General features: G+C 37.9%; 2 protein-coding genes across 8 annotated transcripts in view; both read left to right on the plus strand.

Moving 5' to 3' along the window:
• LOC123679190 (ral guanine nucleotide dissociation stimulator) overlaps positions 1 to 20646 on the plus strand; it is a 42141-nt gene extending 21495 nt beyond the window's left edge. Inside the window, exons 2-6 of the mRNA XM_045616622.1 lie at positions 7386 to 7499; positions 12944 to 13203; positions 13725 to 14025; positions 16860 to 18114; positions 19812 to 20646. Of these exons, the coding sequence (XP_045472578.1) occupies positions 7386 to 7499; positions 12944 to 13203; positions 13725 to 14025; positions 16860 to 18114; positions 19812 to 19942 (2061 nt within the window). The 3' untranslated portion in view covers positions 19943 to 20646. The remainder of the gene's footprint in view (positions 1 to 7385; positions 7500 to 12943; positions 13204 to 13724; positions 14026 to 16859; positions 18115 to 19811) is intronic.
• A 3878-nt stretch (positions 20647 to 24524) lies between these two features.
• Positions 24525 to 25101, plus strand: part of LOC123679192 (whirlin) — a 210712-nt gene continuing 210135 nt past the window's right edge. For all 7 annotated transcript variants that reach the window (XM_045616624.1, XM_045616626.1, XM_045616627.1 and 4 more), the window contains exon 1: positions 24525 to 24733. The gene's annotated coding sequence lies outside the window, so the exon portion shown is untranslated. The remainder of the gene's footprint in view (positions 24734 to 25101) is intronic.

The following is a 25101-nucleotide window of genomic DNA, read 5'->3' on the forward strand; positions in this document are numbered from 1 at the left end:
GTTTTGTTAACTAAATTTGACATTTCAAGAATTGTAATGAATTAAAGAGAGGTTTTATTTTTATTTGAAAGAAAGCTCTAGATCTCTATTGACTAATCACTGGGTTTCGAAAATTTTTTCGAGAAGTTATGAACCATTGTGTAGAATTTGTAGTGTTTTTTCTTCTTCGATAGTCTGCAAGGATTGAACATAGTGAAGAATGAAAGTGTAAAATTCCCCAAATTCATCGTTTCTCTGATGGCTCCAACGATTTCGGTTTCTCTTTAGACCTTTTTTAATCCGCATCTCGACGTACTCGCATTCTCGGAACAATATTCGTTTATCGACAATTTCCGAGCATTGAAGCACGGCAAAAAACGTGCGCTTCGAATGCACGTGACTTCACGCGTATTGAACACGTTATTTTCGCGGAGACAACTAGGCAAGGCAACAAGTTGGCAATTTCCTAGACTCCTAGAGCGACAAAAGGAACACACTGTACGTGTTTGGACACGATACTGAGTGACGCCTTGGTCATCCGATATTGACGCTAAAGAACTTGGGATGCCATTAAGATTGATGAGATTCGGCAGCTGGTTTTAGTTTGTAACAAAACTTTTTCTTTTTTCTTTAATTTGTCGCGTGAGAATTTTGTTTCAGTATGAGAACGTCGCAGTGCTGGACGTGGTCAGTATTTGGATGGGTGACCCATCTGTTGTATATGCTTGGCATTCTCAAGGAATAACAGACAAAGTTGGAATTTTAAGGGTGGATTTTAAGTTATATAAGGGAGATTAAGGAATGTGGGAATACACCTAAGCATTTTATAAAATTTTTTGTTCTTGAGTTTTCAAAGAAATATGGCTTTTTCTATCGAATTATTAACTGAGTCTTACGATCTCACATTTTATACATCAACTTGGCGGGTTCGAAGATCTATAAAACGAATATTTCCATTACTATCGTTACGCAATTTGTTTGGTAATTTAGTCTACACTTTCATTACAATTGAACTTGACCTATCGAATATATTTCTCAATATGTGGGATCCTATTTTATTATCTTGTATAGATTGGTTTTTATAACTCCAAATAATGGGTGAAGATTATTGAACTATACTGTAAATTGTGAAAGAAAGTTTGACATTTTACATTATGAGTTCTGTACTTTTCGTTTTTGATATGCTCTTATAAATATTTGGGTGAAACCAAACTGTCACAGTTATTGGAATTGTGGAATTTGAATATAGTACGTAAATAGAATACCAAATTTTGGTTAGGCGATTTGTTTGCTGATTTTTTTCTATATTATCTTCGTTGTTACTTGGATTGGATACTTTTAAAAGGGAAGTCTTATTTTTATATTTCAGAATTTAGATTTTTTTTTAACATACCTATCTCGATGGACCTTAAAATTACCATTCCAAAAACAAAGCATAGGTACTTGATATTTGTCTGGAGTCATGTTCGCGATATTGAATTTTCAAATATTTTTACAGAAATGAAAAATTTTCAACAGAAGAAAAGTTGAATATCTCGAAAATGAACATTTTCAAAAACATCCGGTAGCTAACGGGGATAACTATGGAGTTTCGATTTTCGCCATTGAGTTTCTGATGGAAGTTGGCCCTCAGATACTGACATCAGTTTTCGTCTATCTAGTATTTATAGAAATAGAACTTCTCCTTTAAAAGTGTCCAATTTGGCCGGCAATGTACAGGGTGGGCAAATAAGCGAGGTAAGCGGCTATATCTCAGGATCCACTCATCGTAGAGACTTGTGGTAAAAAATTTTACCACTAAAGTGTACAAGAAAACACACTGGAAATTGTTTTGAAGTTCATACCTCTACCGCTAGGCGGCGTAATAGCTACCGTCGAGTAGAAAAATGAATTTTACTCGAAAATGTTTCATATGAAGTTGAAAAAAAAAATCATCACTGTAATCCCTGGAAAATTCTCTATCTTTTTGAATTGTCACTTTCGATTTTACGACATCGAATAAGGGTAGGTGAAAGGGAGAAATCTGACTGATTGAAATGCCTGTAACTTCAGTTTGGCTCAACATTTTTGAGCAAATTAGATCTCGTCTGAAAGATAATATCTTGTTGATTGAGGACAAAATATACTCATGATAAATTTGTTTTTGCTGCTTTCGATAGGGGGTGCTAAGTCAGAAATTCATTGTTTTGTTCATTTTACTCCGAAATTTCAAATGTAATGATTGGATTTTCTCAACAGAAACAAAAATTCCATCAAATTTGCATGAAAAAACTCAAACGTCGCAAAGCGATAGTTTCAGGCGTTCTGAAGTTATGGCCGAAAGAAGATATTCTTCAACTGATGCACTGAAAAAACCAAATTCCCTAATTTTCAATAATGAAATTACATAGTGTGATTTCATTTTTGGATATAATGATCCAAAATGATTTCGAAATTTTACGAGAGCAATTTTGTGTAGAAACGTGAGTGAATATTTTGAAGAGTTTCAATTTATTTTGCATTTCTGTTTATGGAGCTAGATTTTGCCGACCGACTTGGATATTTATGATTCTGGCCTTCTTCAAATTCCATTCAATTTATCGAATACGGATGTGAGCGTAGGCAAGAGATTCTCAGAATATTTAAGCAAAATCATTTATCATTATTCTAGAGAATTTTCATCTTCTGCTTCCATCCTCTTCTATAAACAGTAATTTTGGTTGGGTTCCATCATGTGCATTTTCGAAATATTTGTGAATACTTTGTTTTATTTTATTTAGGAAAATTCAGTTTTTCTTCTCTCGAAAATCTGTAAGTTTATCTTTATCTTATTGCCAATTGTTGGAAAAATTCGAGATGATAAAACTTTGTTCGCGAAAATCTTTTTCATGGCATCCTTTCGTTTTGCAGAGAAAAAAAAAACATCTTTCAACTAATGTTTTGTTTCTGTCTTGTACGTTGAACGATCATCCGTCACGAATAAACACTCCATGAATAGAAAACTGAAGAAATGCAGAGATAATAAACTGTTACATCCGAATACGAGAATGACAGCCAACAACGTATACAAACTAAAAGAACTGAAAGGATAAATAGACAGCTTAATCAGCCTAACTTATTGTCCCGTATACAAATCGACAGCGCCGTGGTTCCGCCAACTTCAAAAGAACGAGATCTTCCGACGAAAAAGACGAAAACTATTGATAAAGCACGCACACATTCCGTTTCACGCGATCAACACTGGCGTAAAGCGTGAAAAAATGCTAAACATACACGCCGTAGTTGCTTACAGATGTTGCAAGCCGCCGAATAAACCAGCTGGAAGAATAGTCCTCTTTGAGAGAGGCGACACTTCATTAGTTTGTTTTTTCATTCGGCAGCGTTCTTTACGGCGCCTAATTACTTTCCATGCTGCTGCTGCTGCTGCAAGAGATTCTGGCCGTGATTTAATCCCGTTCATTAGGTTAGACTTTCGTGTTTGGGAGACAATGGATACGGGAGTTTCAGGACTCGTTACCCGGGTTATTTCACCGGGTCAGACCTGGAGGTCGATTAGATTGGAGATTCATAAAGCGGCTTTTCCAATAATTAATTTTGAATTAATCTCTTCACGTTATGATATTTCAGTTATTGTGTCCCTAAATTATATTAACTGACAAAGAAACTGCAACAACCAGAAGGAGCCGTTTAAATTTAATTTTTTTTTGGTGAAACATAGATAATATAGCAAGGATTAAATGATTAAAATTTGGAGAAAAAAACGAAGGATTTACAATTTTTTTCAATAAATTTGTTAATAATGTGTTTGCCCACCGCGATTATCGTCTATACACTCCCCAACACGTCTTGGCATTGATGCAATAAGATGGTCTATTTCTTCCTGAGGGATACTATCCCAACCTACCTGTACTTCATGTCTCAGAGTCGCTAAGATCCGTGGGGGCTAGGGTAAATTTCCAAGCCTTCTATCCATGATATCCCAAACATACTCTATGGGCGAAAGATCGGGGGATCTGGGCGGCCATGGCAAAAGATTCACATGGGTCGCTTCGAAAAAGTATAAACTAACTCTGGCAACATGAGGTCGGGCATTATCTTGCTAAAATATTGCATTCTCGAGCCGATTAAGGTGAGGGAGAACATATGGCTCCACTATTTCTTAAAGATAACGCAGCGCTGTCTTGTTACCTCGAATAAAGACTAAAGGTGTCCTACTTGCATGTGCAATAGCACCCCATACCATAACGCCTACTGTCTGGTGTACATGACGCTCAACATCAAACTGAGGTACACGTCTTTCTGCCCGATGTCGTCTAACCTTTCTTCGGCCATCATGTGCACCCATGGAGAATCGAGATTCATCAGAAAAGAGGACATGATGCCATTCCACATTCCACGTTCTCTGCACAACTATAATCGTTGCCGGCGATGCCCAACCGTCAGAGATAACACAAGATAGGGTCGATAATGCTGCAGTCCAAAAGACCTTATCTGGCGGTGAACCGTTTGGACAGTTACAGGATGGCCTTGTTCTCCTAACCACTCATCAGGCAAAAATCGAGTTGTCGCAAATCGGTCACTAATGACCATAAGTCTCATACGTCGATATTGAACTTCATTTGTTCGGCGTCCGGTGCCTGCTCTTCTTCGATTTTGGGCATTATCAAACCACGCTTGACAACATCTCCTAACAGTAGTTGGATTTTTGTTCATAAGATTAGCGATTTCTCGAAATGACAACCCCGCCTCCCGTAGACCAATAATTCGACCTCTTTCAAATTCACTTAGCTGGCGATCAATTCCGAATACACGTGCTATAGGCATTTCAACAACAACTAAACATCGACTTTGGATCTCTTCGAACAAATGATTTTTTATAAAATTTAAAAAACTTGCAAAAAACGAGTACAATATTCAAATAACAAAAATTGTTTACATGTGGAAACCTTCAAGATTTTTTCTCCAAATTCAATTATTTACTCCTTCCTATACTATCCATGTCTTACCAAAAAATAAATTAAATTAAAACAGCTCCTTCTGGGTGTTGCAGTTTCTTTGTCAGTTAGTATATTTTCCATGCTGTTGCTGCAAGAGATTCTGGCCGTGGTTTAATCTCGTTCATTAGGTTAGACTTTCGTGTTTGGGGGACAATATATACGGGAGTTTCAGGACTCGTTACCCAGGTTATTTCACCGGGTCAGACCTGGAGGTCGATTAGATTGGAGTCTCATGAAGCGGCTTTTCTAATAATTAATTTGTAATTAAGGATTGATGTAATCTCTTCACATTATGATATTTTAGTTATTGCGTCCCTAAATTATTTAGGTAATTGAGGATGGTGATTGTTAACTCTAGACTCTAACCATGAAAATTTGAAATCCTTCCGGGTATGATTATCGTCTTTTGTTTTCGCGTGCTTGTTCTTGGGAACTGAGAGCTTCCATTCTTCTGACCTGACTGGTCCCAAACTTGGGGATCATTGTATGAAAATTATGAAATTAGTGGAGAGACGCCAAATAGAGTCAGCGCTTCTATCTTATCCAAGCACTGCTCTATTCATTGGAAATTGGAAAATCTTGGGAACTACTTTAACATACAGAGTGTATTTTAAGTATTGAACGCCTCATTTATCTCGGAAACTGATTGTACGATTTTCAAAAATTTTATTGAGCAAGGTTCTTCTGATAGAACAAATGTTATGATGGTACAACGTTGCTTCTGCCGTTTTTTTCCGAAATTCGAGGCTTTATTCTAGAAAAATTGTTTATTCTTTATGATGCAAAGTATTGTCCATTGCTGGCCAATACTTTGTCCCATCTCTCGGGCAGCGTACGAATCCTTTCATCTTTTGAAGCGGTCCACGAATCGATTCAATTTTTTACTTCTGCATAAGTGCTGGTCAGAGAGGCCGTGTGCCATTGATCGGAACAAGTGATATTCCCAGGAAGCAACGTCTGGAGAATACGGCGGGTGTGGTAAGACTTCTCCTCCAGTCACAATGCGATGCAGAAATCCCTGCCGTCTTTGCCTTGCAACCGGCTGTTCACAAGCAAACAAACACCGTTCAACATCTCTCGGCTTCAACTCGTACGGCACCCAATTTCCTTGTTTCTGAATCATTTCCATGACTTTAGGCGTTTTGAAATGCCTTGTTGCGTCACTCCCAATGATCCTATCAATTATTATTTCGTTTGACACGAGTCTTGATCAAGTAATGCCTTCAATTCTGCATCTTTGAAAACTGGTCTTCGACGCCAAAATCACCGTTCTTGAAGCGTTGAAACCACTCTCGGTACGTTCTTTCACTAATAACGGCCTCACCATAGGAATTTGAGAGCATTCGATGAGCCTCTGCTGCAGATTTTTTCATATCAAAGAAAAAAATTAAACCTCCCGCAAATGACGAGAATTTGGTTCGTAATCTGACATGTTTAATCGAGAATAACTTTATAATGCAGACACAAATTGACCAATATTTCGATGGCGTTATGTTTACAAATACCTAATCATCTACAATCTAATTATTTCGACTACTACTTGCCGCTATAGCCATCTATTGCAAAACGGCGGAAGCAAAGTTGCACACCTAAAATTTACATTGATTTTGGATCTTTCCTTTCATTGGAATAATAATTACAAATATTGAATACTTTTCATGTGATGTTTCCTTTACCTGAATGCCATAATTTCGGAGTTCTAGCTACATTTATCAAATGTTTTTATGTTTATCAGTTTGTATATTCAAGGTGAAAACGCGTACATGAAGCGTGTAATTCAATAATTAGGTGATTCCAAATGTTCCAATTGAAGTGATGTTTTCTTAAATATCACATCTGTAGACAGATTAATGAATGAGTGAGCAAACCACAACATAGGAATGGGAATATCACTTTCTATCTGTTATCTGTGGTTTTGCAATTTTCATATATCGAGGAATTTAGTTATGACTTATCACTCAGTGTGCGAGTAATAAAAGTGAATCATAAAAAACTATTACGTGTCGTTTACGTGTTTTTTAAATAGAAATACATCTGCTTATAGGGGACATTGGACTCTTATTTTGATCATCAATTGATTGTGATCTCAAACAAAAACAAAATATGATGATAGGAGATTGATTCTGAAAGCAACCGAAATTTAGATGTTATTGGTTTGATTTTCAGTCGTCATTATCAGATGATCTTCTATCTTCTGTAGGATCATCAATATTTTGAAATATCTTTTTCTCAGCAATGCGAGAAAGTAGTGTAGATTTTCTCAAAAATTATTAGAATTACGTGAATTAATGGTTTTTGAACCAAGAATCATTTGCTACCTGCCATTGATATCTCTGATAATAGGTATACTGAATGATGTTGAAAATTTGAAAATATTCGCATAATTTCGATTGTTCGGCTCATTTCTTCATCTTGTTCGTCTTGTTCCAGCAGCCAACATGGCGATTGTGGGGCGAGGAGAAAGCAGATGGCGCCCTTTACACAGTCTACCTCAAGAAAGTACGTTACCATCGTCCCACCAGAAGCTTATCATCATCCCATTCGGTGAGTATTCAGACAAATTTTACTTTATGAATGTCCATAGGTATGGTATATCCGAAGTCACTTGGAGGAAGTTGAATATTTCGATTATACAAGGGTTGTCCAAGTTTCCAGAAATTCCTTTGGGGCCAGTGAATTTATTGCCTAACAATACTTTGAAATAAACCCCGGTATTTAGCGGATCGCGGTATCCACTTCGAAGGGATACCTATGGCCAAGCGTTTTTATGGACTAGTTCAAGTGACTTTGGATATACTATATCTATTAACGCCATAATAAAAGATCTTAAATTATGTCAAAACTTGGCTCGTTGAGAACGCACCTTAAACGTTAGCCAAACTTTCAAAACAAACATTTAACTATAAGATCCCGAATTCGGAATTCAAAGTGATAATGAATGTGCTCTACTCTCATCCCCAAAGTGCTTTATTAGCGCTTAATGGTGTGAGGCTCTTCTGCTATTATACGATATCTCTTAATAGCCATTTAGGGCTGTGTTATTCAGATGATCTTGAGGAAATAAAGGGATATAGGTGATCATGCACTCAATATACAATTATTATAATGAAGATAGAACTAGGAAGTCTGGGATAAACTGGAATTAAACAATTTTGTTTAATGAAAAAAATAAAAATAAAGCATTGTCCACATTCCTGACAAGTTTTTATATTATTTTGTTATTAGATATGAAGAGAGTATTTATTTTAATCCACTGATCTCTTCATACCAAAAGGTTAACAACAAATGCATAATTGGACCTGCTACATGGGTTACTCAAGCCCATTACACTATTATGAATATTATTGCGTCCCATTCCAAATTTATACACTCTGCAGTACAATCAGAACTGGTCAATATTATAATCTGCGAACATCTCCTTATTCTACCTAGTCCCATTGTATTCATGCACTATCGATTTATACAAACAGTATTTCTACGATAATGGTACTTGAGAGCTCAACGGCCCTTAGTCACAAAAAAAGGAAATTGTCTTCGAAGGAGCGAATTCTTCAATATATCTACATAAAGTGTGTTTTTTTCAGAGCTATAGAACTTTAAATTGCAATAAAACAACGATGGATTATTCGATTGACATGAATTTTATTTATCCGCAAGATAATCTTGCGACATTACATTTTAAATATGATTGCTGGCATATGACCGCCACGGCTGGCTCGGATGTAGTCCAATCTGGACGTCCAATTTTCGATGAATTTTTCCGACATTTGTTGGCGTATATCGGCAATTACACGGCGAATGTTGTATTCCAAATGGTCAAGGGTTTGTGGCTTATCCGCATAGACCAATGACTTTACATAGCCCCACAGAAAGTAGTCTAGCGATGTTAGATCACAAGATCTTGGAGGCCAAGTCACTGGTCCAAAACGTGAAATTAGGGGGTCACCAAACGTGTCTTTCAATAAATCGATTGTGGCACGAGCTGTGTGACATTTTGCGCCGTCTTGTTGAAACCACAGCTCCTGGACATCATGGTTGTTCAATTCAGGAATGAAAAAGTTAGTAATCATGGCTCTATACCGATTACCATTGACTGTAACGTTCTGGCCATCATCGTTTTTGAAGAAGTACGGACCAATGATTCCACCAGCCCATAAAGCGCACCAAACAGTCAGTTTTTCTGGATGTAACGGTGTTTCGACATACATTTAAGGATTAGCTTCACTCCAAATGCGGCAGTTTTTTTTTTGTTGACGTAGCCATTCAACCAGAAGTGCGCTTCATCGCTAAACAAAATTCGCTTATGAAAATCGGGAACAAGGCCAATCTCATTTTGGGAGCATTCGACGAATCTACGCCTTACTTGATGATCGTTTGGCTTCATTTTTTGCACGAGTTGGATTTTGTAAGCACGCAAACCAAAATTCTTCCGCAAAATCTTCCATAAAGTGGATGGTGACAGATCCAATTCCTGTGCTCGATGGCGGATAGACTCATTTGGGTCTTCCTCAATGCTACGCTCTTTAGCAGCATTAGCTTCTTCTGTACGCACCGTACGGCGTCTCTGGGGATGCGAGTTATCAATAAGAGTAAACGTGGTGCGAAAACGTTCCATGGTTAATCGAATTAACTGCTCTGATGGACGGTTTTGTCGACGATAAAATGGACGTAGTGCGCGATACGTATTCCGCACAGAACCATTATTTTCGGAATAAAATTGCAGCATTATTCGCAAGCGTTGTTCAGGAGTGAGTCTATTCATGATGAATTGCCAAACCAAACTGAGAATAAATCACTTGACAGCTGTTAAATCAGTCGCCATCTTGAACAGAAATGCCAACTTAAAGTTATATACCTCGAAAAAAAAAACAACCGTTATTTCAATAGAAAAAACCTCTCAGTATTTTCAAACTGGAACATATATGATTCTACCGAGATCTTAAGATTTAAAACCTTTAGACTTTTTCCTTGAGACCATGATAATGATGATGAATGATAAGGTCTGTGCCAATGCTGGATTCAAGACTTTAAATATGAAATTCATGAAGTTATTGGGGAAACACAGCCGCATTTTTTTTTGAAATATACTCGTTTTTTTTTAATATCAAAATGAAATCTCTTATTGAAAACCCTTCATTTTAGTCCCAAATTACATAAGTGAAATTTTCATCTCGCTTTAGATCGAATGTTGAGGTTATTGCAAAACTCACTAGTACATAGTGCAGAACCATCGGTGTACGATCTCTATAAAAAGCTAATAGATACAGAATGCCAATACGCATCCCGGCGCTATTTTCGAAGCTTCGACCTCATAAAAAACGGCTTTACGGTCGCTCGGCGAAAATCCCTGCCGACACCTCCAGTGGCGCCTCCACGGAAGCTCCCCCCCAATCCTCCCATAAATGTCGATTCGGCCCGTTGTTCTCCCGACTAACCGACCGGGGGATAATTGCAAATGCCGAATATCGATTCTCTCGCCTCGACGGACTCGTCGTCGAGTACGTTTACCCCCGGCGGGGAAACGGACGCGGGAAGAACGCAATCCGATCGAATTGCCGTTTTTTTCCGCGAAAAACTTCGACTTGATTGAAGCGGGGGGAGAATTAAAGTACCCGGCCACCCCCCGATTTGTTCGTGCGGGTAAATCGATCCGGACTTCTCGTAATGTCGATGTTTGTATTCGGGTAACTTGGATATGCGGGGGGTGTGTGGGGGTATGATTCAAGGTTTTCCCGGTGAAGGGCGGTTTTGTAACCTTTTCCGGGTATTTGATGATTATGGACTGATGGTGATAGGAGCGAAAATTCGTTTTTGCCAGAATTGAAAAACAAGTAACGGGTGTTTTTTTCGAGGTATATAACTTTAAGTTGGCGACCGATTTAGCAGCTGTCAAGTGATTTATTCTCAGTTTGGTTTGGCAATTCATCATGAATAGACTCACGCCTGAACAACGTTTGCAAATAGTGCAATTTCATTTCGAAAATAATGGTTCTGTGCGGAATACGTATCGCGCACTACGTCCATTTTATTTTGTTTAGCGATGAAGCGCACTTCTGGTTGAATGGCTACGACAACAAACAAAACTGCCGCATTTGGAGTGAAGCTAATCCTCAAGTGTATATCGAAACACCGTTACATCCAGAAAAACTGACTGTTTGGTGCGCTTTATGGGCTGGTGGAATCATTGGTCCGTACTTCTTCAAAAACGATGATGGCCAGAACGTTACAGTCTATGGTGATCGGTATAGAGATGATTACTAACTTTTTCATTCCTGAATTGAACAACCATGATGTCCAGGAGCTGTGGTTCCAACAAGACGGCGCAACATGTCACACAGCTCGTGCCACAATCGATTTATTGAAAGACACGTTTGGTGACCGCCTTATTTTACCTGTGAATTGGCCTCCAAGATCTTGTGATTTAACACCGCTAGACTACTTTCTGTGAGACTATGTAAAGTCATTGGTCTATGCGGATAAGCCACAAACCCATGACCATCTGGAAGACAACATTCGCCGTGTTATTGTCGATATACGTCCACAAATGTTGGAAAAAGTCATCGAAAATTGGACGTCCAGATTGGACTACATCCGAGCCAGCCGTGGCGGTCATATGCCAGAAATCATATTTAGAATGTAATGCCACAAGATTATCTTGCGGATTAATAAAATTCATGTCAATCGAATAATCCATCGTTGTTTTATTGCAATTTAAAGTTCTATAGCTCTAAAAAAACACATTTTAGTTGGTTGAAATATCAAGCTACTTGGCTTGATGAATCCCTACTAATAGCGAAAACAGCTCTGATGGGGCGCACGATAGACCATAAGTTCTCGGTGCAGTGGAACCTTCTTTAAATTAAAATCTAATTTGAGCATTTGCTGAGAGATCGACAGAAAGACAATGACAATACGGCAGACAGACAATATGAAACCAAAGTTGTCCGGAATTGTCTGAAATGCCTTATATCAAATTCAGAAACCGAAACTCAAACATTTTTTGTAATCCGAAAGTGATTCCAAATCTTCCTTTATCTTCTGTAGACTCGGAAGCAATATAATTCGTTCATTTCCCTGACGGACCTTGTATAATTCAGGCTCGTAGGAATAAAGTGAGAATTTCCGCCTATACATCCAACGTCATTTGTCACCTTGACATATGACGGAAAATTAAGTCTCGTCGCCCTTTATATAACCCATTTAAGTTTATTTATGGGCCACCCAGTAACATGAATTGCAAGAGCTTCGGGGTGTGATTTATGCCATCCCTAAAGCCCGAAATGGCCGCTCTGAAATCGTGACCGGGCCTAAAATAAACGCGGCGCAATAACGATATTTTTTTTTTTGAATGTCGTATCGGCCATATTCGAAATGATCTATGATTATTATCGATTTTCAACAACGCGTTCAGCTTATGCTACTATGGAATTGGCGGGTGAAGTTTTTATTTTCTTAAATCGAACTATTGACATTCAATAAGTTGTCGTTCAACACTTTTTTTTTCGATTCTTTATTTCCACTAATAAACCTTAGCAATATGTTTTGGCTAGATGTTCTCGAGCCAAGTTTGTGTAGGTGCACCCTCTGTTAGGGGTTTGGTGATTCGTCTCGAGAGTCGAGACTGCATCAATTAGGTAATCCAGCTATCTGTTCCTAAGACACACCATCGTGAAGAGGTGAATCTGCTGCAACGCAGGTACTTCTATGAATCAGCCGGGGCCAAAGTAAAGAGTGACGTGACACCCATAACGCCATCTCTTGAGGCAGACAGTGTCACTATAGTGTCAAGATTATTTTTGAGAGCAAAAAATAAAGAATTCGATTCAAAACAAAATTGTTAATTGAAATTTAAAATCACAAAGGTAGCAGATAAAGAACATAAAAAAGACCGACCCATAGCGGGATCTAGGTAATCTTTCAGATACATTGGACTCTTCGAAAAAAAAAAATCGCTGCTCTTGGCAACTCATTGTAACCTCTGATTTCAGGATTCGGACGACGAGATCTCTCATCTGGAATGGGAGACGGTGAGGGTGAGGTTCGTAAAGGCCGGCACCCTGAAGAAGCTGGTGGAGGCGCTGTCGACCGACGACGGCGAGCTGGAGACCACCTACATCAACGTCTTCCTGGCCACCTACAGGAGTTTCTCGACCCCTCGCGAGGTGCTCAAATTGCTGCTGCAGAGGTACGAGGAATTGTCCGATCTGCCAGTCAACGGCGAGACCGATCAGCACGAACAGCATAAAAAGTGAGTTTCGATATACAGGGTGTTTAACCATTGACGCAACGCTCGATTACTGTTGAGCGCTGAAATTTTAGAAATTTTTTCGACAATATAATAGCAGAATATATGATGGCTTACACACAATTTTTAATTCCGGAAAAAGTACATCCTCGAGCGATTCTGGCAGAATAAGTTGTAATTTGCATCTTTCTCGGTAGCTTGATTGGTAGAGCACTGGACTTGTGATTTGAAGGTTGCGGGTTCGAGTCCCTCTCGAGGAGGTACTTTTTTCGAAATCAAAAATAGTCTGTATGCCATCAAACAATAATTATAAGCTTCTGAAGGGTCTCATAGAGTGCCAAAAACGATTAATAGTTCATTCGAAGTGAGTTCACACATTTCATTAGAATTCATCTAACCTTACAGGATGTTCAGAGTCCTCGAAATCAGTAGTTTCACCGACCCAACAAATTCTAAAACCTTAAACCCTAACTCAAAATTTCAGACTGGGTTATCTTCTTCACCGAATTATTATGTCATTCCAGAACTCTGGTGTCCGCCCTACACGTATGGCTCGACAGTTACCCAGAGGACTTCAGGGACCCTCCAAACCACCCGGCTCTCAGACACTTGCTCAGTTTCTGCGAGGATTACCTTCCAGCAACCGAGCTCGATGCCAAGGTCCGCCACAGATTGGATAGGTATACGAGGGAGGCCCACGTCGATCCGCTGCTGCTGACGCAGTCTACGTTCGCCCTCAGGAACGCTGCGGTCGGCTGGAGGACCTACAAGTTGCCGGACGTGCCCATCAGGACGTTTGCTGAGCAGCTGACTAGGATGGACGTGGTGAGTGGGATTTTTCATGACTTCTTACGTTTTGTCTAAAAAATTTTAGAAACGTTTGAAGGATAGACTTTTTTATTGATTCACGCAGATCAGAGTAAAGGCAGAAACATACTTAATCGACGCAGAGCAGACCGAAGTTAGGCACGAAAATCTGGAGCACTGGTTTCCCCATAATATGCATAGTAACAGGCTAATTGAAAAGTCCCCGGTCTACCATAGCGAAACACATTTTTTGGCAAAATTAGATTTTATTATTCAACATAGTTGCCTTCGAGGGCGATACAGCGATTATACCGATCTTTCTACTTTTCGATACCATTTTTGTAGTACGATTTGTATTTCGCTTCAAAATAGACCTCAGTTTTGTCGATTACTTCTTCATTGGCGCTAAATTTCTTTCCAGCGAGCATTCTTTTGAGGTCTGAGAACAGGAAAAAGTCGCTGGGGGCCAGATCTGGCGAATACGGTGGATGCAGAAGCAATTCGAACCCCATTCATGCAATTTTGCCATTGTTTTCATCGATTTGTGGCACGGCGCATTGTCTTGATGAAACAGCACCTTTTTTTCTTCAAATGGGGCCGTTTTTTAACGAATTCATCCTTTAAACGATCCAATAACGCTATATAATAATCGCTATTGAAGGTCTGGCCCTTTGAGCTGTAATCAATGAATATTATACCTTGCGCATCCCAGAATACTGATGCCATAACCTTGCCAGCCGACTGTTGTGTTTTTCCTCGCTTTGGATTCGGTTCATCGTGTGCAGTCCACTCAGCTGACTGTCGATTGAACTCCGGAGTGAAGTGATGGAGTCATGTTTCATCCATTGTCACATATCGACGCAAAAAATCAGGTTTAATGTACTCAAACAGCTTCACACTGCTCAGAATCATTAACACGTTGTTGCTTTTGATCGATTGTGAGCACGCGCGGCCCATTTTACACACAGCTTTCTCATGTACAAATATTCGTGAATGATATGATGTACACGTTCAGCTGATATCTTCACAATGTCTGCTATCTCGATCAACTTCATTTTACGGTCATTCAAAATTATTTTGTGAACTTTTTCGATTTTTTCTTCGGTGTCAGCCTTTTTTGGGCGTCCACTGCGTTCGCCGTCATAACAAACTTAACATTTCAAGGTAACCCGAGCTTCTCATAAGTTGTTATAATTTCAAAAATTTCGAATACAGGGTTTGATATTAATATGATTTTATCATTGCAATATTCTTCATAACCGAAGAACCGATTACATAAAAACTTCATCGTATTAAATTCTTTCTACTACTGCTATGAAATATCGCCTTTATGTTATCATTACCTTGCATTCAAAACAAAATATTCTAGAAAACTATGTTATATTATACTGAAAAGCCGTGCAGAATGATTCCGCGCAGTTATAGACTAATGCCCGCCACTCACGAAGCGTTTCTTCCAGCGTTTGGTAGCTAGCGTCGAAGAGATTCCAGTCGGGCAGTCAAGTTCATACTCTGATTTACAGTCGTACGGCCGTGTCCCGAGCTGTCTGACTGGAATCTCTTCGACGCTAGCTACCAAACGCTGGAAGAAACGCTTCGTGAGTGGCGGGCATAATAGACTACAACGAAGGCCATTTTGAAATAAACCAATTCGACTCAAGCATTTCGATTTCTATTTTGTGAGAGTTTATTGTTTATTCTCAAAGTCGTAGAAAAAGTATAGAGTGAAACACATGCGAAAACCACATTCCTCAAACGCGCAGCTAGTTTAAACTTCCACACTCTTCGTTTTTACGCACTTAATACACAATATACTATAAGAACCTTACCATCTACCTCCAAATTTATTATATCAACAAATGTTTAGAGTTATGAGAACATATTAAAATAAATTTCAAATATAAGTTTGATTTGGAAACGATATATCTGTCTAAAGTTTTGTGCTTGTGGAAGGAAAAATGAAGTTGACGGTCTAGTATGATTCATAATTGCATATTTGAAGGAACTGATACTTGAAAGTGTTCGATAAAGAAGTTCCGCCCAAATATTTGAACTATTTAAGTAGTTGATGAGTCATAATAATTCAGAGTTGATTGTAAATGTGCCAGTAAACACATTATATCAATCCAATAATGTTTGCATTAGAAAATATTAATCGTTTTTCACTAATGAAATATGTACTTACATCTAAATCTTGATACTATTTTGAATCATTTATTTGAATCTATTACGATAGTTCCACCAGGATAACTCTGGTTCATCAGGGAAATAGTACATACATTTTTTTAATGAACGCTTTATGAATATCGATGTGTATATTATATGAATATTGTTTTTTTTTTGGTATATCCCTAGTAAACATTTGACATAATTATTAACTTGACATTTACCTTATGTGGTTAGAAATTTGCAGCGTTTTTTGTTTCTTTTAATACTAGCGAATATGTGAGTGGAACAATCTGTAGATCTATGAAAAAGAATAAATTTTTTCGGATGAATTGAATATCTTGTTCTTTCTTTTGTAATAACGAATTTGTTACACTGATGAATATTTATAAAATGTGGAAGTTTTAAAGCGATTTATTTCAACATAAAAAATTCCATGTTGAATTTATATCTTCCATTGTCTATAAGATTCCCTCCCAAAAAATATCAAACAGTTAAGGAAAAATATTATTTAGGCATTCACTTGAGCTAATTCGTGAAAAAAAACTTGAGTGGTTTGATTTTTCACTATTTTCTCTTTCGATTAATTCCGTTAATATAATTTGGTAATTTACCATTACTAGTTTGGTACTTTTACGTTGAGTATTTTGAAATATGTCTTTTTCTTATTAGTGTATTTGTTTCAGGACCTCTTCAAAAAACTTGTACCGCACCAGTGCCTTGGAGCAGTATGGTCCAGAAGGGACAAGAGCAGATCCCACGAAGCCGCTACCGTCTTGGCCACAGTCAACCAATTCAATGCGGTCTCCTTTAGGGTAATATCCTCAATTCTAGTCGAATCGTCTCCGCGAGCTAGTGACCGAGCTCAAATAATATCATGTTGGATAGACATAGCTCAAGATCTCAGGTTGATAAAAAACTTCTCCAGTCTCAAGGCCATCATCAGCGGCCTGCAAAACAACCCTATTTACAGGCTGCAGAAGACCTGGCAAGCGGTGCCGAAGGAGAAGATCGAGCTGTTCGACGAGCTGGCCAGGATATTCAGCGAGGACAACAACCAGTGGACCCAACGGGATATATTGATGAGAGAAGGCACGGCCAAATTCGCCGATACGGTTGGAGTAAACGATAAACAACTCCAGAAGATCTTTCAGAGGCAGAACAACTACACGGCGAACATCTCCTTCGGAACCATCCCGTATTTGGGCACCTTCCTGACGGATCTGACCATGATCGATACCGCCATCTCGGACACCATTGGAGAAGGCCTCATCAACTTCGATAAAAGGAGGAAAGAGTTCGAGGTTCTGGCCCAGATCAAACTGCTGCAAGGAGCCGCCAACGCCTACCACTTCGAGGTAGACCCGGCTTTCGATAGGTGGTTCGACTCCCTGCTGGTCTTAGACGACAGGGAGGCCTACCAGTTGAGCTGTCAGATAGAACCGCCGGTGCAGAACAAGAACAACAAGAAACACCACCAGAAACACCAGAAAAACGATTCGATCGCTTCGACGTCGAGCAGCAACAGTTCTCAGTTCTACTGTGAGGTGGACAGCATGCCCAGCTCACCGCACAACAGCATAGATAGGAAATTGAGTCCTTCGCAGATGTCCAACTCCAGTAGCAGTTCCTCTTTGCGATCCCTGGACATGTCGCTGAACAGTTCGCATTCTGGAAGTGCGAACAATCGTCTGCAGGTGCCGTACAATACTACGGGGACGCTGAGTCCCAGCTACAGTCAGAAGAGCAGTCCGGACTTCTACATTATCAAGGTTACCTACGAGACGGACAGCGTCGAAACTGAGGGTATAGTCATGTACAAGAGTATTATGTTGAGCAACAACGAGAGGACGCCCCAGGTGATTAGGAACGCTATGTATAAGTTGGGTTTGGAAGGAAATCCCGATCAGTATAGTCTAGCGCAGGTTCTTCCTGATAAAGGTGAGATTTTCAACCGATAAGTTAGGTTCAACCACAGTTGTCTTCATAAGGTAGCTTGGAATGAAGTTTGGCAACGTCGCATCCGAACGTAAATTGTAGGTATACTAGTTTGGAGCCATAGCGCGAGATATTGTTTAATTTCATATTCAAATCACTAGTCAAGTCATCGAATTGATTGTTTTCTGGAAAAGAAAAGAACATCAGACCCTACTTAGTCAATAAATTGAATATCTGAGCTACTTCTGCACAATAATCTCATCAAAATTTTGAGCTGAAGGATATTTCCCTAAATTGTTATTCAATTTATTGTTCAGCAAGAACAAGGTGTAAGTCCATCTTTTGCCATAATAAAAACTCAAATATAATGTCCTAAATAAATAGAAAGTCTCAAACATAACATATTAGGCAATGACAATTTTGAAAAACTTTTTTTTCCGGGAAGTGCTCACTTCCCGGACGCTTTTTCTCTGAGAAAGTAGCATTTCCCGGCCTAGTCCGGAAAGTACGTACTTCCCGGACTAGGCCGGAAAAGAATCATAGAATCCATAGCAACCGAGATAACGGCTGACAGTTCATATGAAATTAGTTGTCAAAAATTTGCATGTTTTTTTATCGCAATCGCAATAAAATATGGAAAGCAGCAGCGATAGTGTTATTTTACATGGTTGCCGAAAAAATATTGTACGCAACACGCCCGAATGATTTTTTTGGACTCGCAGACTTCCAGGACTCGCTTACGCTCGTCCTGGAATTTTGTCTATTCGTCCAAAAAAACCCTATTTTCCGGACTTGTTACGTAAATTACTATTTTTTGCTTTGGTATTGGTATATTTTTGCTATCTCCTAAATGTCTTATTTTCTTCTCCATTTGTTTGACATTTACATTATTGTTTTTATTTTTTACATAATTTTTCAGTAGAAAATTCGCGAAAACAAAATATAGTGTAGTTGATTTTGAAAGATAATCCGGTAAGTTTGAGAAGAAATTAGGAATAGCGATTTGTTTTAATTTAGGATATTTCAATGATAAAATTTGGACAGTTCCGTCTGTTTTTTTTTTAATGTTTAATCTTTAATTACATAACTTTTTTCGAAATGTTTCTCTCAAACTGACCTAAAAGGGAAAGGAATTAAATTTTTTCTTAGCTTCAACCAAAGAAGCTTCAGCTCTTCATCTTTATAAACTAAAACAACTAACAAAATTCCAATCTTTCAGATACCAATAATTGCTTCTACAATTTAAAGCAACAAGTTTGCATCACCTTTTCAGTATATGATTTCAAATATACTGTCCCAAATTACTGAAAACTTCACTTTGAACTTTACTACACTTATTTCGTTTACAAAAGCACAACACAAACAAAACATGTGCGAAACTTGCATTTTGTATGTATATGCATAACTTACATACAATTCCACCCTCTGCCCTATTCTTCGCTACAACGTTGCCAGTTTTCTCTTCTTCCAGGCTATCTAATAACAGCCTTTCAGTACATTGAGAAACTTAATAGTATTAATTTTTTTTCAATGAGTTGAAATATTTTGAGTGTATTCTAATAAATAGTATCATCACGTTCAGCTAAATCTAGGTTGGTTCAATACTCTATCAAGTTTGAGAAAACTTGTTTTAGTCATTATTGTAGTACTTTAAGACTCGAAAAACAGTAACATTGCAACGATTTTTATTCTTGTTTCAGAAATGATTCTGCCATCCAACGCCAACGTGTATTATGCAGTAAACACGGCGTTCAACCTCAACTTCATTCTTCGCCTGAAGAAAAATGAAGAAAACGATAGCACAAACAAAAAAGGAAAATCGAAGAGCTAGCATAGGAAATTGCTCATAAGACAAAATTCGTTTTGAATGCGTTTATGAGTTTGCATTTCATTCATATATTTTTTTTCCAATTCGGAATATACAGGAGGGAATGTAAATGTTAACAAATAACATCTGTGATAATATTACAAAATACTCTGAAATTGCATCACTCTATTTATTGTTAGCTTAGTAAGTTTCCTTCATGATTAATGTTTTTAAAGCTTTACCTTGATTTAATTATTGTTTTATATTATATTACTTGAATGTCAAAGAAATAGTACAATATAATTGAAGTGGTATATATTGCTATTAAATTCACAACGTATATTTATTCATTTTTTATTTGGCTATTGCCTTGAATTAACCACTTCAAAATGTAATTTGATGAGCTAGTGCAATCTGAAAAATATATGAAATTATCGCTTATCAGAAGACTAAAAAGGTGAATCATGAACAAATTTAATACTTTAATAAAAAATGTACTCTTACAAACATTATGACCAATAATCGCACAGTGACCAACTAATGAAGATAATTGGTTAATTACCTAGTTCAATATCGATATGAAATATCATTTTTAGAAGATGTGACAATTTTATGAAGATTTGATAATCTACTTAGTATGTACTTAATTAGGACAATGTAATTTTCGAAAATGATATTTATGTAGATACTTTTTAATGTATTTTTGTATTAAAGATTTATTAATAGAACACAGCTTTACATCATTTTTTTATTCCTATCTTTAGTTTGTATGATATTGGGACATTTTAGAATGAACTTCAGAGAGAACATTTTTTTTAATACATAACATCCATATACAGCGTGCTAAAAAATCAACCAAACAAGCCCATAATTCTTGTATGAAGAATTAGTAAGGAAAATCCTTGTACCCGTGGATTTTATTTTCAAAAGCAAGTCACGCTATGCATTTTTCAATTTCATATTTCTCATCCCCTTCTCACTACCCCCAAAATTTTTTCTTCAGAATATATGGATTGTGATATACCCAATGAAAATCGGTTATGCCGTTTTTCACGAAAAACCTAACAATCCATGATTGGAGAATATTGGAATCAGGTCATAATTTTTGTACACCCTACCTTATTTTTTTTTGGAAAAATATTGATTCTGATACCTTTCAAAATCAATATTTTTCCAATCAAAAAATTGGTGGGTTTAGACGATTATGGTTTTAGACTCCAACTTCAAAAATGCATGGATTTACTTGATTTTGAATCGACGACGACGAGTGAGAGGATTTTCATCATATAATTTCAAATTAAACAAAGCAGATATTAGCTTCTTGGTCTGATGGTTATTCGATTTGTTACACAGAAGCAGAAAAAATACACAAAACATTTGGTTCTATTCCAAATGTTTACATAACTGTGTGTGATATGAATTTGAGAACACTACAACTAAGTATTCCAAGAGTTTTCTAATAAGAGGTCTCCTTCCCCTCTTTCTTGGCGATGTGCTCTCAAGCCAATTTTGAAGGTGCGCCCCTCTGAGGTGCGCCCTCTCTGAGGATTGCAGTATTTCGTTCCGAGCTCACTGACGGAATCTTCAGTTTGGCTTTCATTGATTTCTGCCAAATACACCTTCTATCTTCATCGTGGAGGGGTGACCCTCACATAGTGCGGTGGGTATATACCCACCGGTGCGCATTAGAGTGTGACAAGAAGCCCTTAACGCCATCTCCCGACATCCCAGAGGAGGAGGTACGAAGGTATATTCGGGGAGAGAGTCTCTCTCTGTCTCTCTCTCGGAGCATACGTGAGTTGTGAGGGTGGAAAAGCAAAGCCTAGCTTGCCATTGGCGCTGTTTGCGAAGCCGCAACATGTGGAAGACTTTGAGTAGTGCTCTGCACGTTTGGAGCCGTAATGATGGGAGGTGTAGTAAGTCGCTTGAGCACTATCAACGATACCTTCAAGGGCGGTCCTAGCCTTTAATTTAGGGGGGGTCGCCGTTATGGGCTTCAAGTTTTTTGATGGGACCATTTCGTACATTGTCTGCTTCAAACACATATTAAGTGTTAGGTGGTTCCGTTTTGGGGGGTGATTGATCTCCCCCTGGGACCGCGCTAGTCTACTTTGCTCCTATCAGAGCTGTTCTCGCCTTTTTTCGTCATTGTGTACAGTTCGCCCTGCAGTTCCAGAGTTCTTATGAACTCCAGTTCCAGTATCAGGGTTTGGCTTCAACAAGGTTACTTCCTCACTTCTTTAAGTCCAAAACATTTTTTGTGTTGGTAAGCGATGGCGAGGCATTCCGTCATCAGGCGATCCGGAGTTACTTCCTCCTCCCCGCAGAATCTCGTCGTTTTCTACTAGACCCATTTCAATGAGGTGCTTCCTGAGGTGGCAAATGCCCTGTAAGGAATTCAGTGAGGAGGTGTAGCATATTTTTACTAAGATCCAGATACTTCTTAGGCCTCGCAGTATCTAAGTTTCGAAGAAACTTTTTGGAACGATCCAACCCAGGAAGATTCTGTCAGAGTGTTAGTCTTTCGTTAAAAACTTAAGAGTTATCGAGGAAAAACTTGAACCAAGGAAAAACCGCAATTTCTAACTGAGTAGAGCAGTCCGCGTCTTCTGGAAAACATAGAAAAAAACTAAAAGTCGTTACGATAAACTTAATGTGACATTTCATGAATTGTAACTAATTGTTCGTTGGGATTCTTGGGAATCCATAAACCATTAAAATTTTCAATCACGAATAATTATTTTACAAAACATGAAATGTCAAATTCAATTGTCGAAACATCGACTTTTAGTTTTTTTCTATATTTCCCGGAAGTCACGAACTGCTTCCATCACTTACGAATTGCGGTTTTTTCTTAGTTCAAGTTTTTGCCGAGTCTTTTTTGAGCCAAATGTCGTAGGTGCGCCCTTTCTTCTAGGGATTACGGTTTTTAGTCGCGAGATAGCTGGCGCACTCTTCAGTTGGCCTATTCAGATATACCTGTCCAAGACACCTTCTCAAACCATCATGGAAAGGTGACTCTGCTGCAACGCGGCGACCCTCATAAACCCGCCGCAGCCGCACTAGACTGAAGTGCGACACCCATAACGCCACCTCACGGTTAAACAGAGTCACTACAATACGATAACTGAAGTTTTCATTTTTGGTATAGAGTTTGCTAAGTAACCCCTTCTCTTTTTGACAGAAATAATAAAAAATATAGGCTGTAATTTGAAAATCTTGAGTTTTGATGAATTTGAGTTGTCCAACTTCATGATCTTTTCATAAACATCCTGTACATTTTTTGACAAAACCGCAAAAAGTCTTATAACACTACGTATTGGCACAATTGAAAATGAAAAAGGTTTCTCCGAAAGAATCAATTTCTGCCAAAATATTAAAAAATGCGAGTCCTTTACGCAAGCATTTTTTCATAAGAATCCTATTAACTCATTAATCTTTGAGTTTATATACCCAAGTTATGGCATATTGCTGAAATTGTCATCAAATAAGCTATCTAACCATGCAATTATACACTGAGTGTGCCATTTGAAATAACGTTAAAACCGGAAGTTGTAGAGGTCTGAAAATAATTAAGGGAGAAATGTCATTGTCTCAGACCCCTACATGCAAATTTTCAGCATTAATTTATGATCAGTTTTCCATAACCTACTAATAGGCCATCGCTCTGAATCACCCTGTATTTAAAAATTGATAATGTGAAGTATTTTAAACAGCTTTTCTGATTTTTCTAATGTGTATTTTTATCCGCGCTACCTTACAATCAATTCTGTTATAATGAAAAGGAAATTACAAAAAAGTTCAATCTACCGTTTGAGTTGAAAGTTGATACGAACCGCAGTTATAGCTTTCGAGCGAAAATTCAAAGACTTCCACTTTCATTTGCGATCTTATTGGTTTCGTCCATATTAGCATTCATCAATTATTCGACCTATCTTAATGGGAAATCGTGTTGTATCCGTATCAAAGGAAAAAAAGTCGATTATCTCCCGCAAATTTCGGAGAAGCGGGCCCATCACAACCTCATATTGATTGTGACGTAACGTGGAGGCCGCGCAAGTCCAATATGGCCGTCGGAAAATTGGAAAAACGGGGATTCAGTTTCATCCAGACCTGAATGGGAAAAGCGCGGCTTGTACATCCTCGTCGTTTACATTTCGATGTTGTAATAAAATTTTGTGAGTGCTTAATACACGATTTATTGTTTCACCCAATGAAGCAGATGGAAATACGTTTTTTTACATTAATTTTTTCGACGAAAGAACGTACTTTTCGTTCATGACTTTTTGGGGGGTTTAACCACACACACCACTACTACATTTTGGGCATTCCAAAAATTTATTTCCACCTTTCTGTTGATTTGCATACCCACTTTCATGCGGTTTTTCTATTACCGTTTCATTTTTGGCCAATTCTTCATTTTGTGTTGGCTTACATGTAACTGAAAAGAATTTTGAAAATATTTCCTTCATTCATTCATTAGTTACTCATTCATTATCACCTTCAGATTAACTTTTATCACTTGTACATTTTTTCTTCAATTATTGTTTGAACACGTTTTCTTTCTTTTTTATAAAATTCATTAATTTAGTTTCCAGTGAGCTTTTGATGTTCTATAGAGCTTCGAACCAATTATTGTGGAAAATTGTTTGCTAGTGACAAGCTCTTTTCAATAGTAAACATCGCAAGTGTAATCGAGTATGTGAATGACTTGAACTTTGTTGTGATAAAGTGAATTTTTTCATTTCAACATGAAGGCTAACGTGCTGAAATCATTCCAGAAATCGAGATAGCATCATGATCTGCGTTCAGATTGTAAGTTTTCTTACATTGGCAAACAAATAGGATCACAAGTTATTTTAAGTACAACTGCACTGACTCTACACCCAGAAAGGAGAGTGTAAATTCATTGACTAAATATATTAAATGTGATTTTTTTTATTGTGTGTTTTTTGGGGTGGCGGATTTTTGATTTTCACAACTGAAATTAATTGTAGTTCCTGTTATATTATGCTTACTTATTAAGGGACTATATCTACTTGCCTAGAAATATTTTAAAGGTTAATACCACTTTTGACATTTTATTGTCTCTAAATAGTTCAATAATAATTGTTGTAGTAGATAGTTTTTGGTTGTTACTATAACAAGGAAGGAATAATTCAAGATCAATTTAGGAAGTTTTA

This window comes from Harmonia axyridis, chromosome 4 (genome assembly GCF_914767665.1).
Source record: "Harmonia axyridis chromosome 4, icHarAxyr1.1, whole genome shotgun sequence".
NCBI classification, from domain to species: domain Eukaryota; kingdom Metazoa; phylum Arthropoda; class Insecta; order Coleoptera; family Coccinellidae; genus Harmonia; species Harmonia axyridis.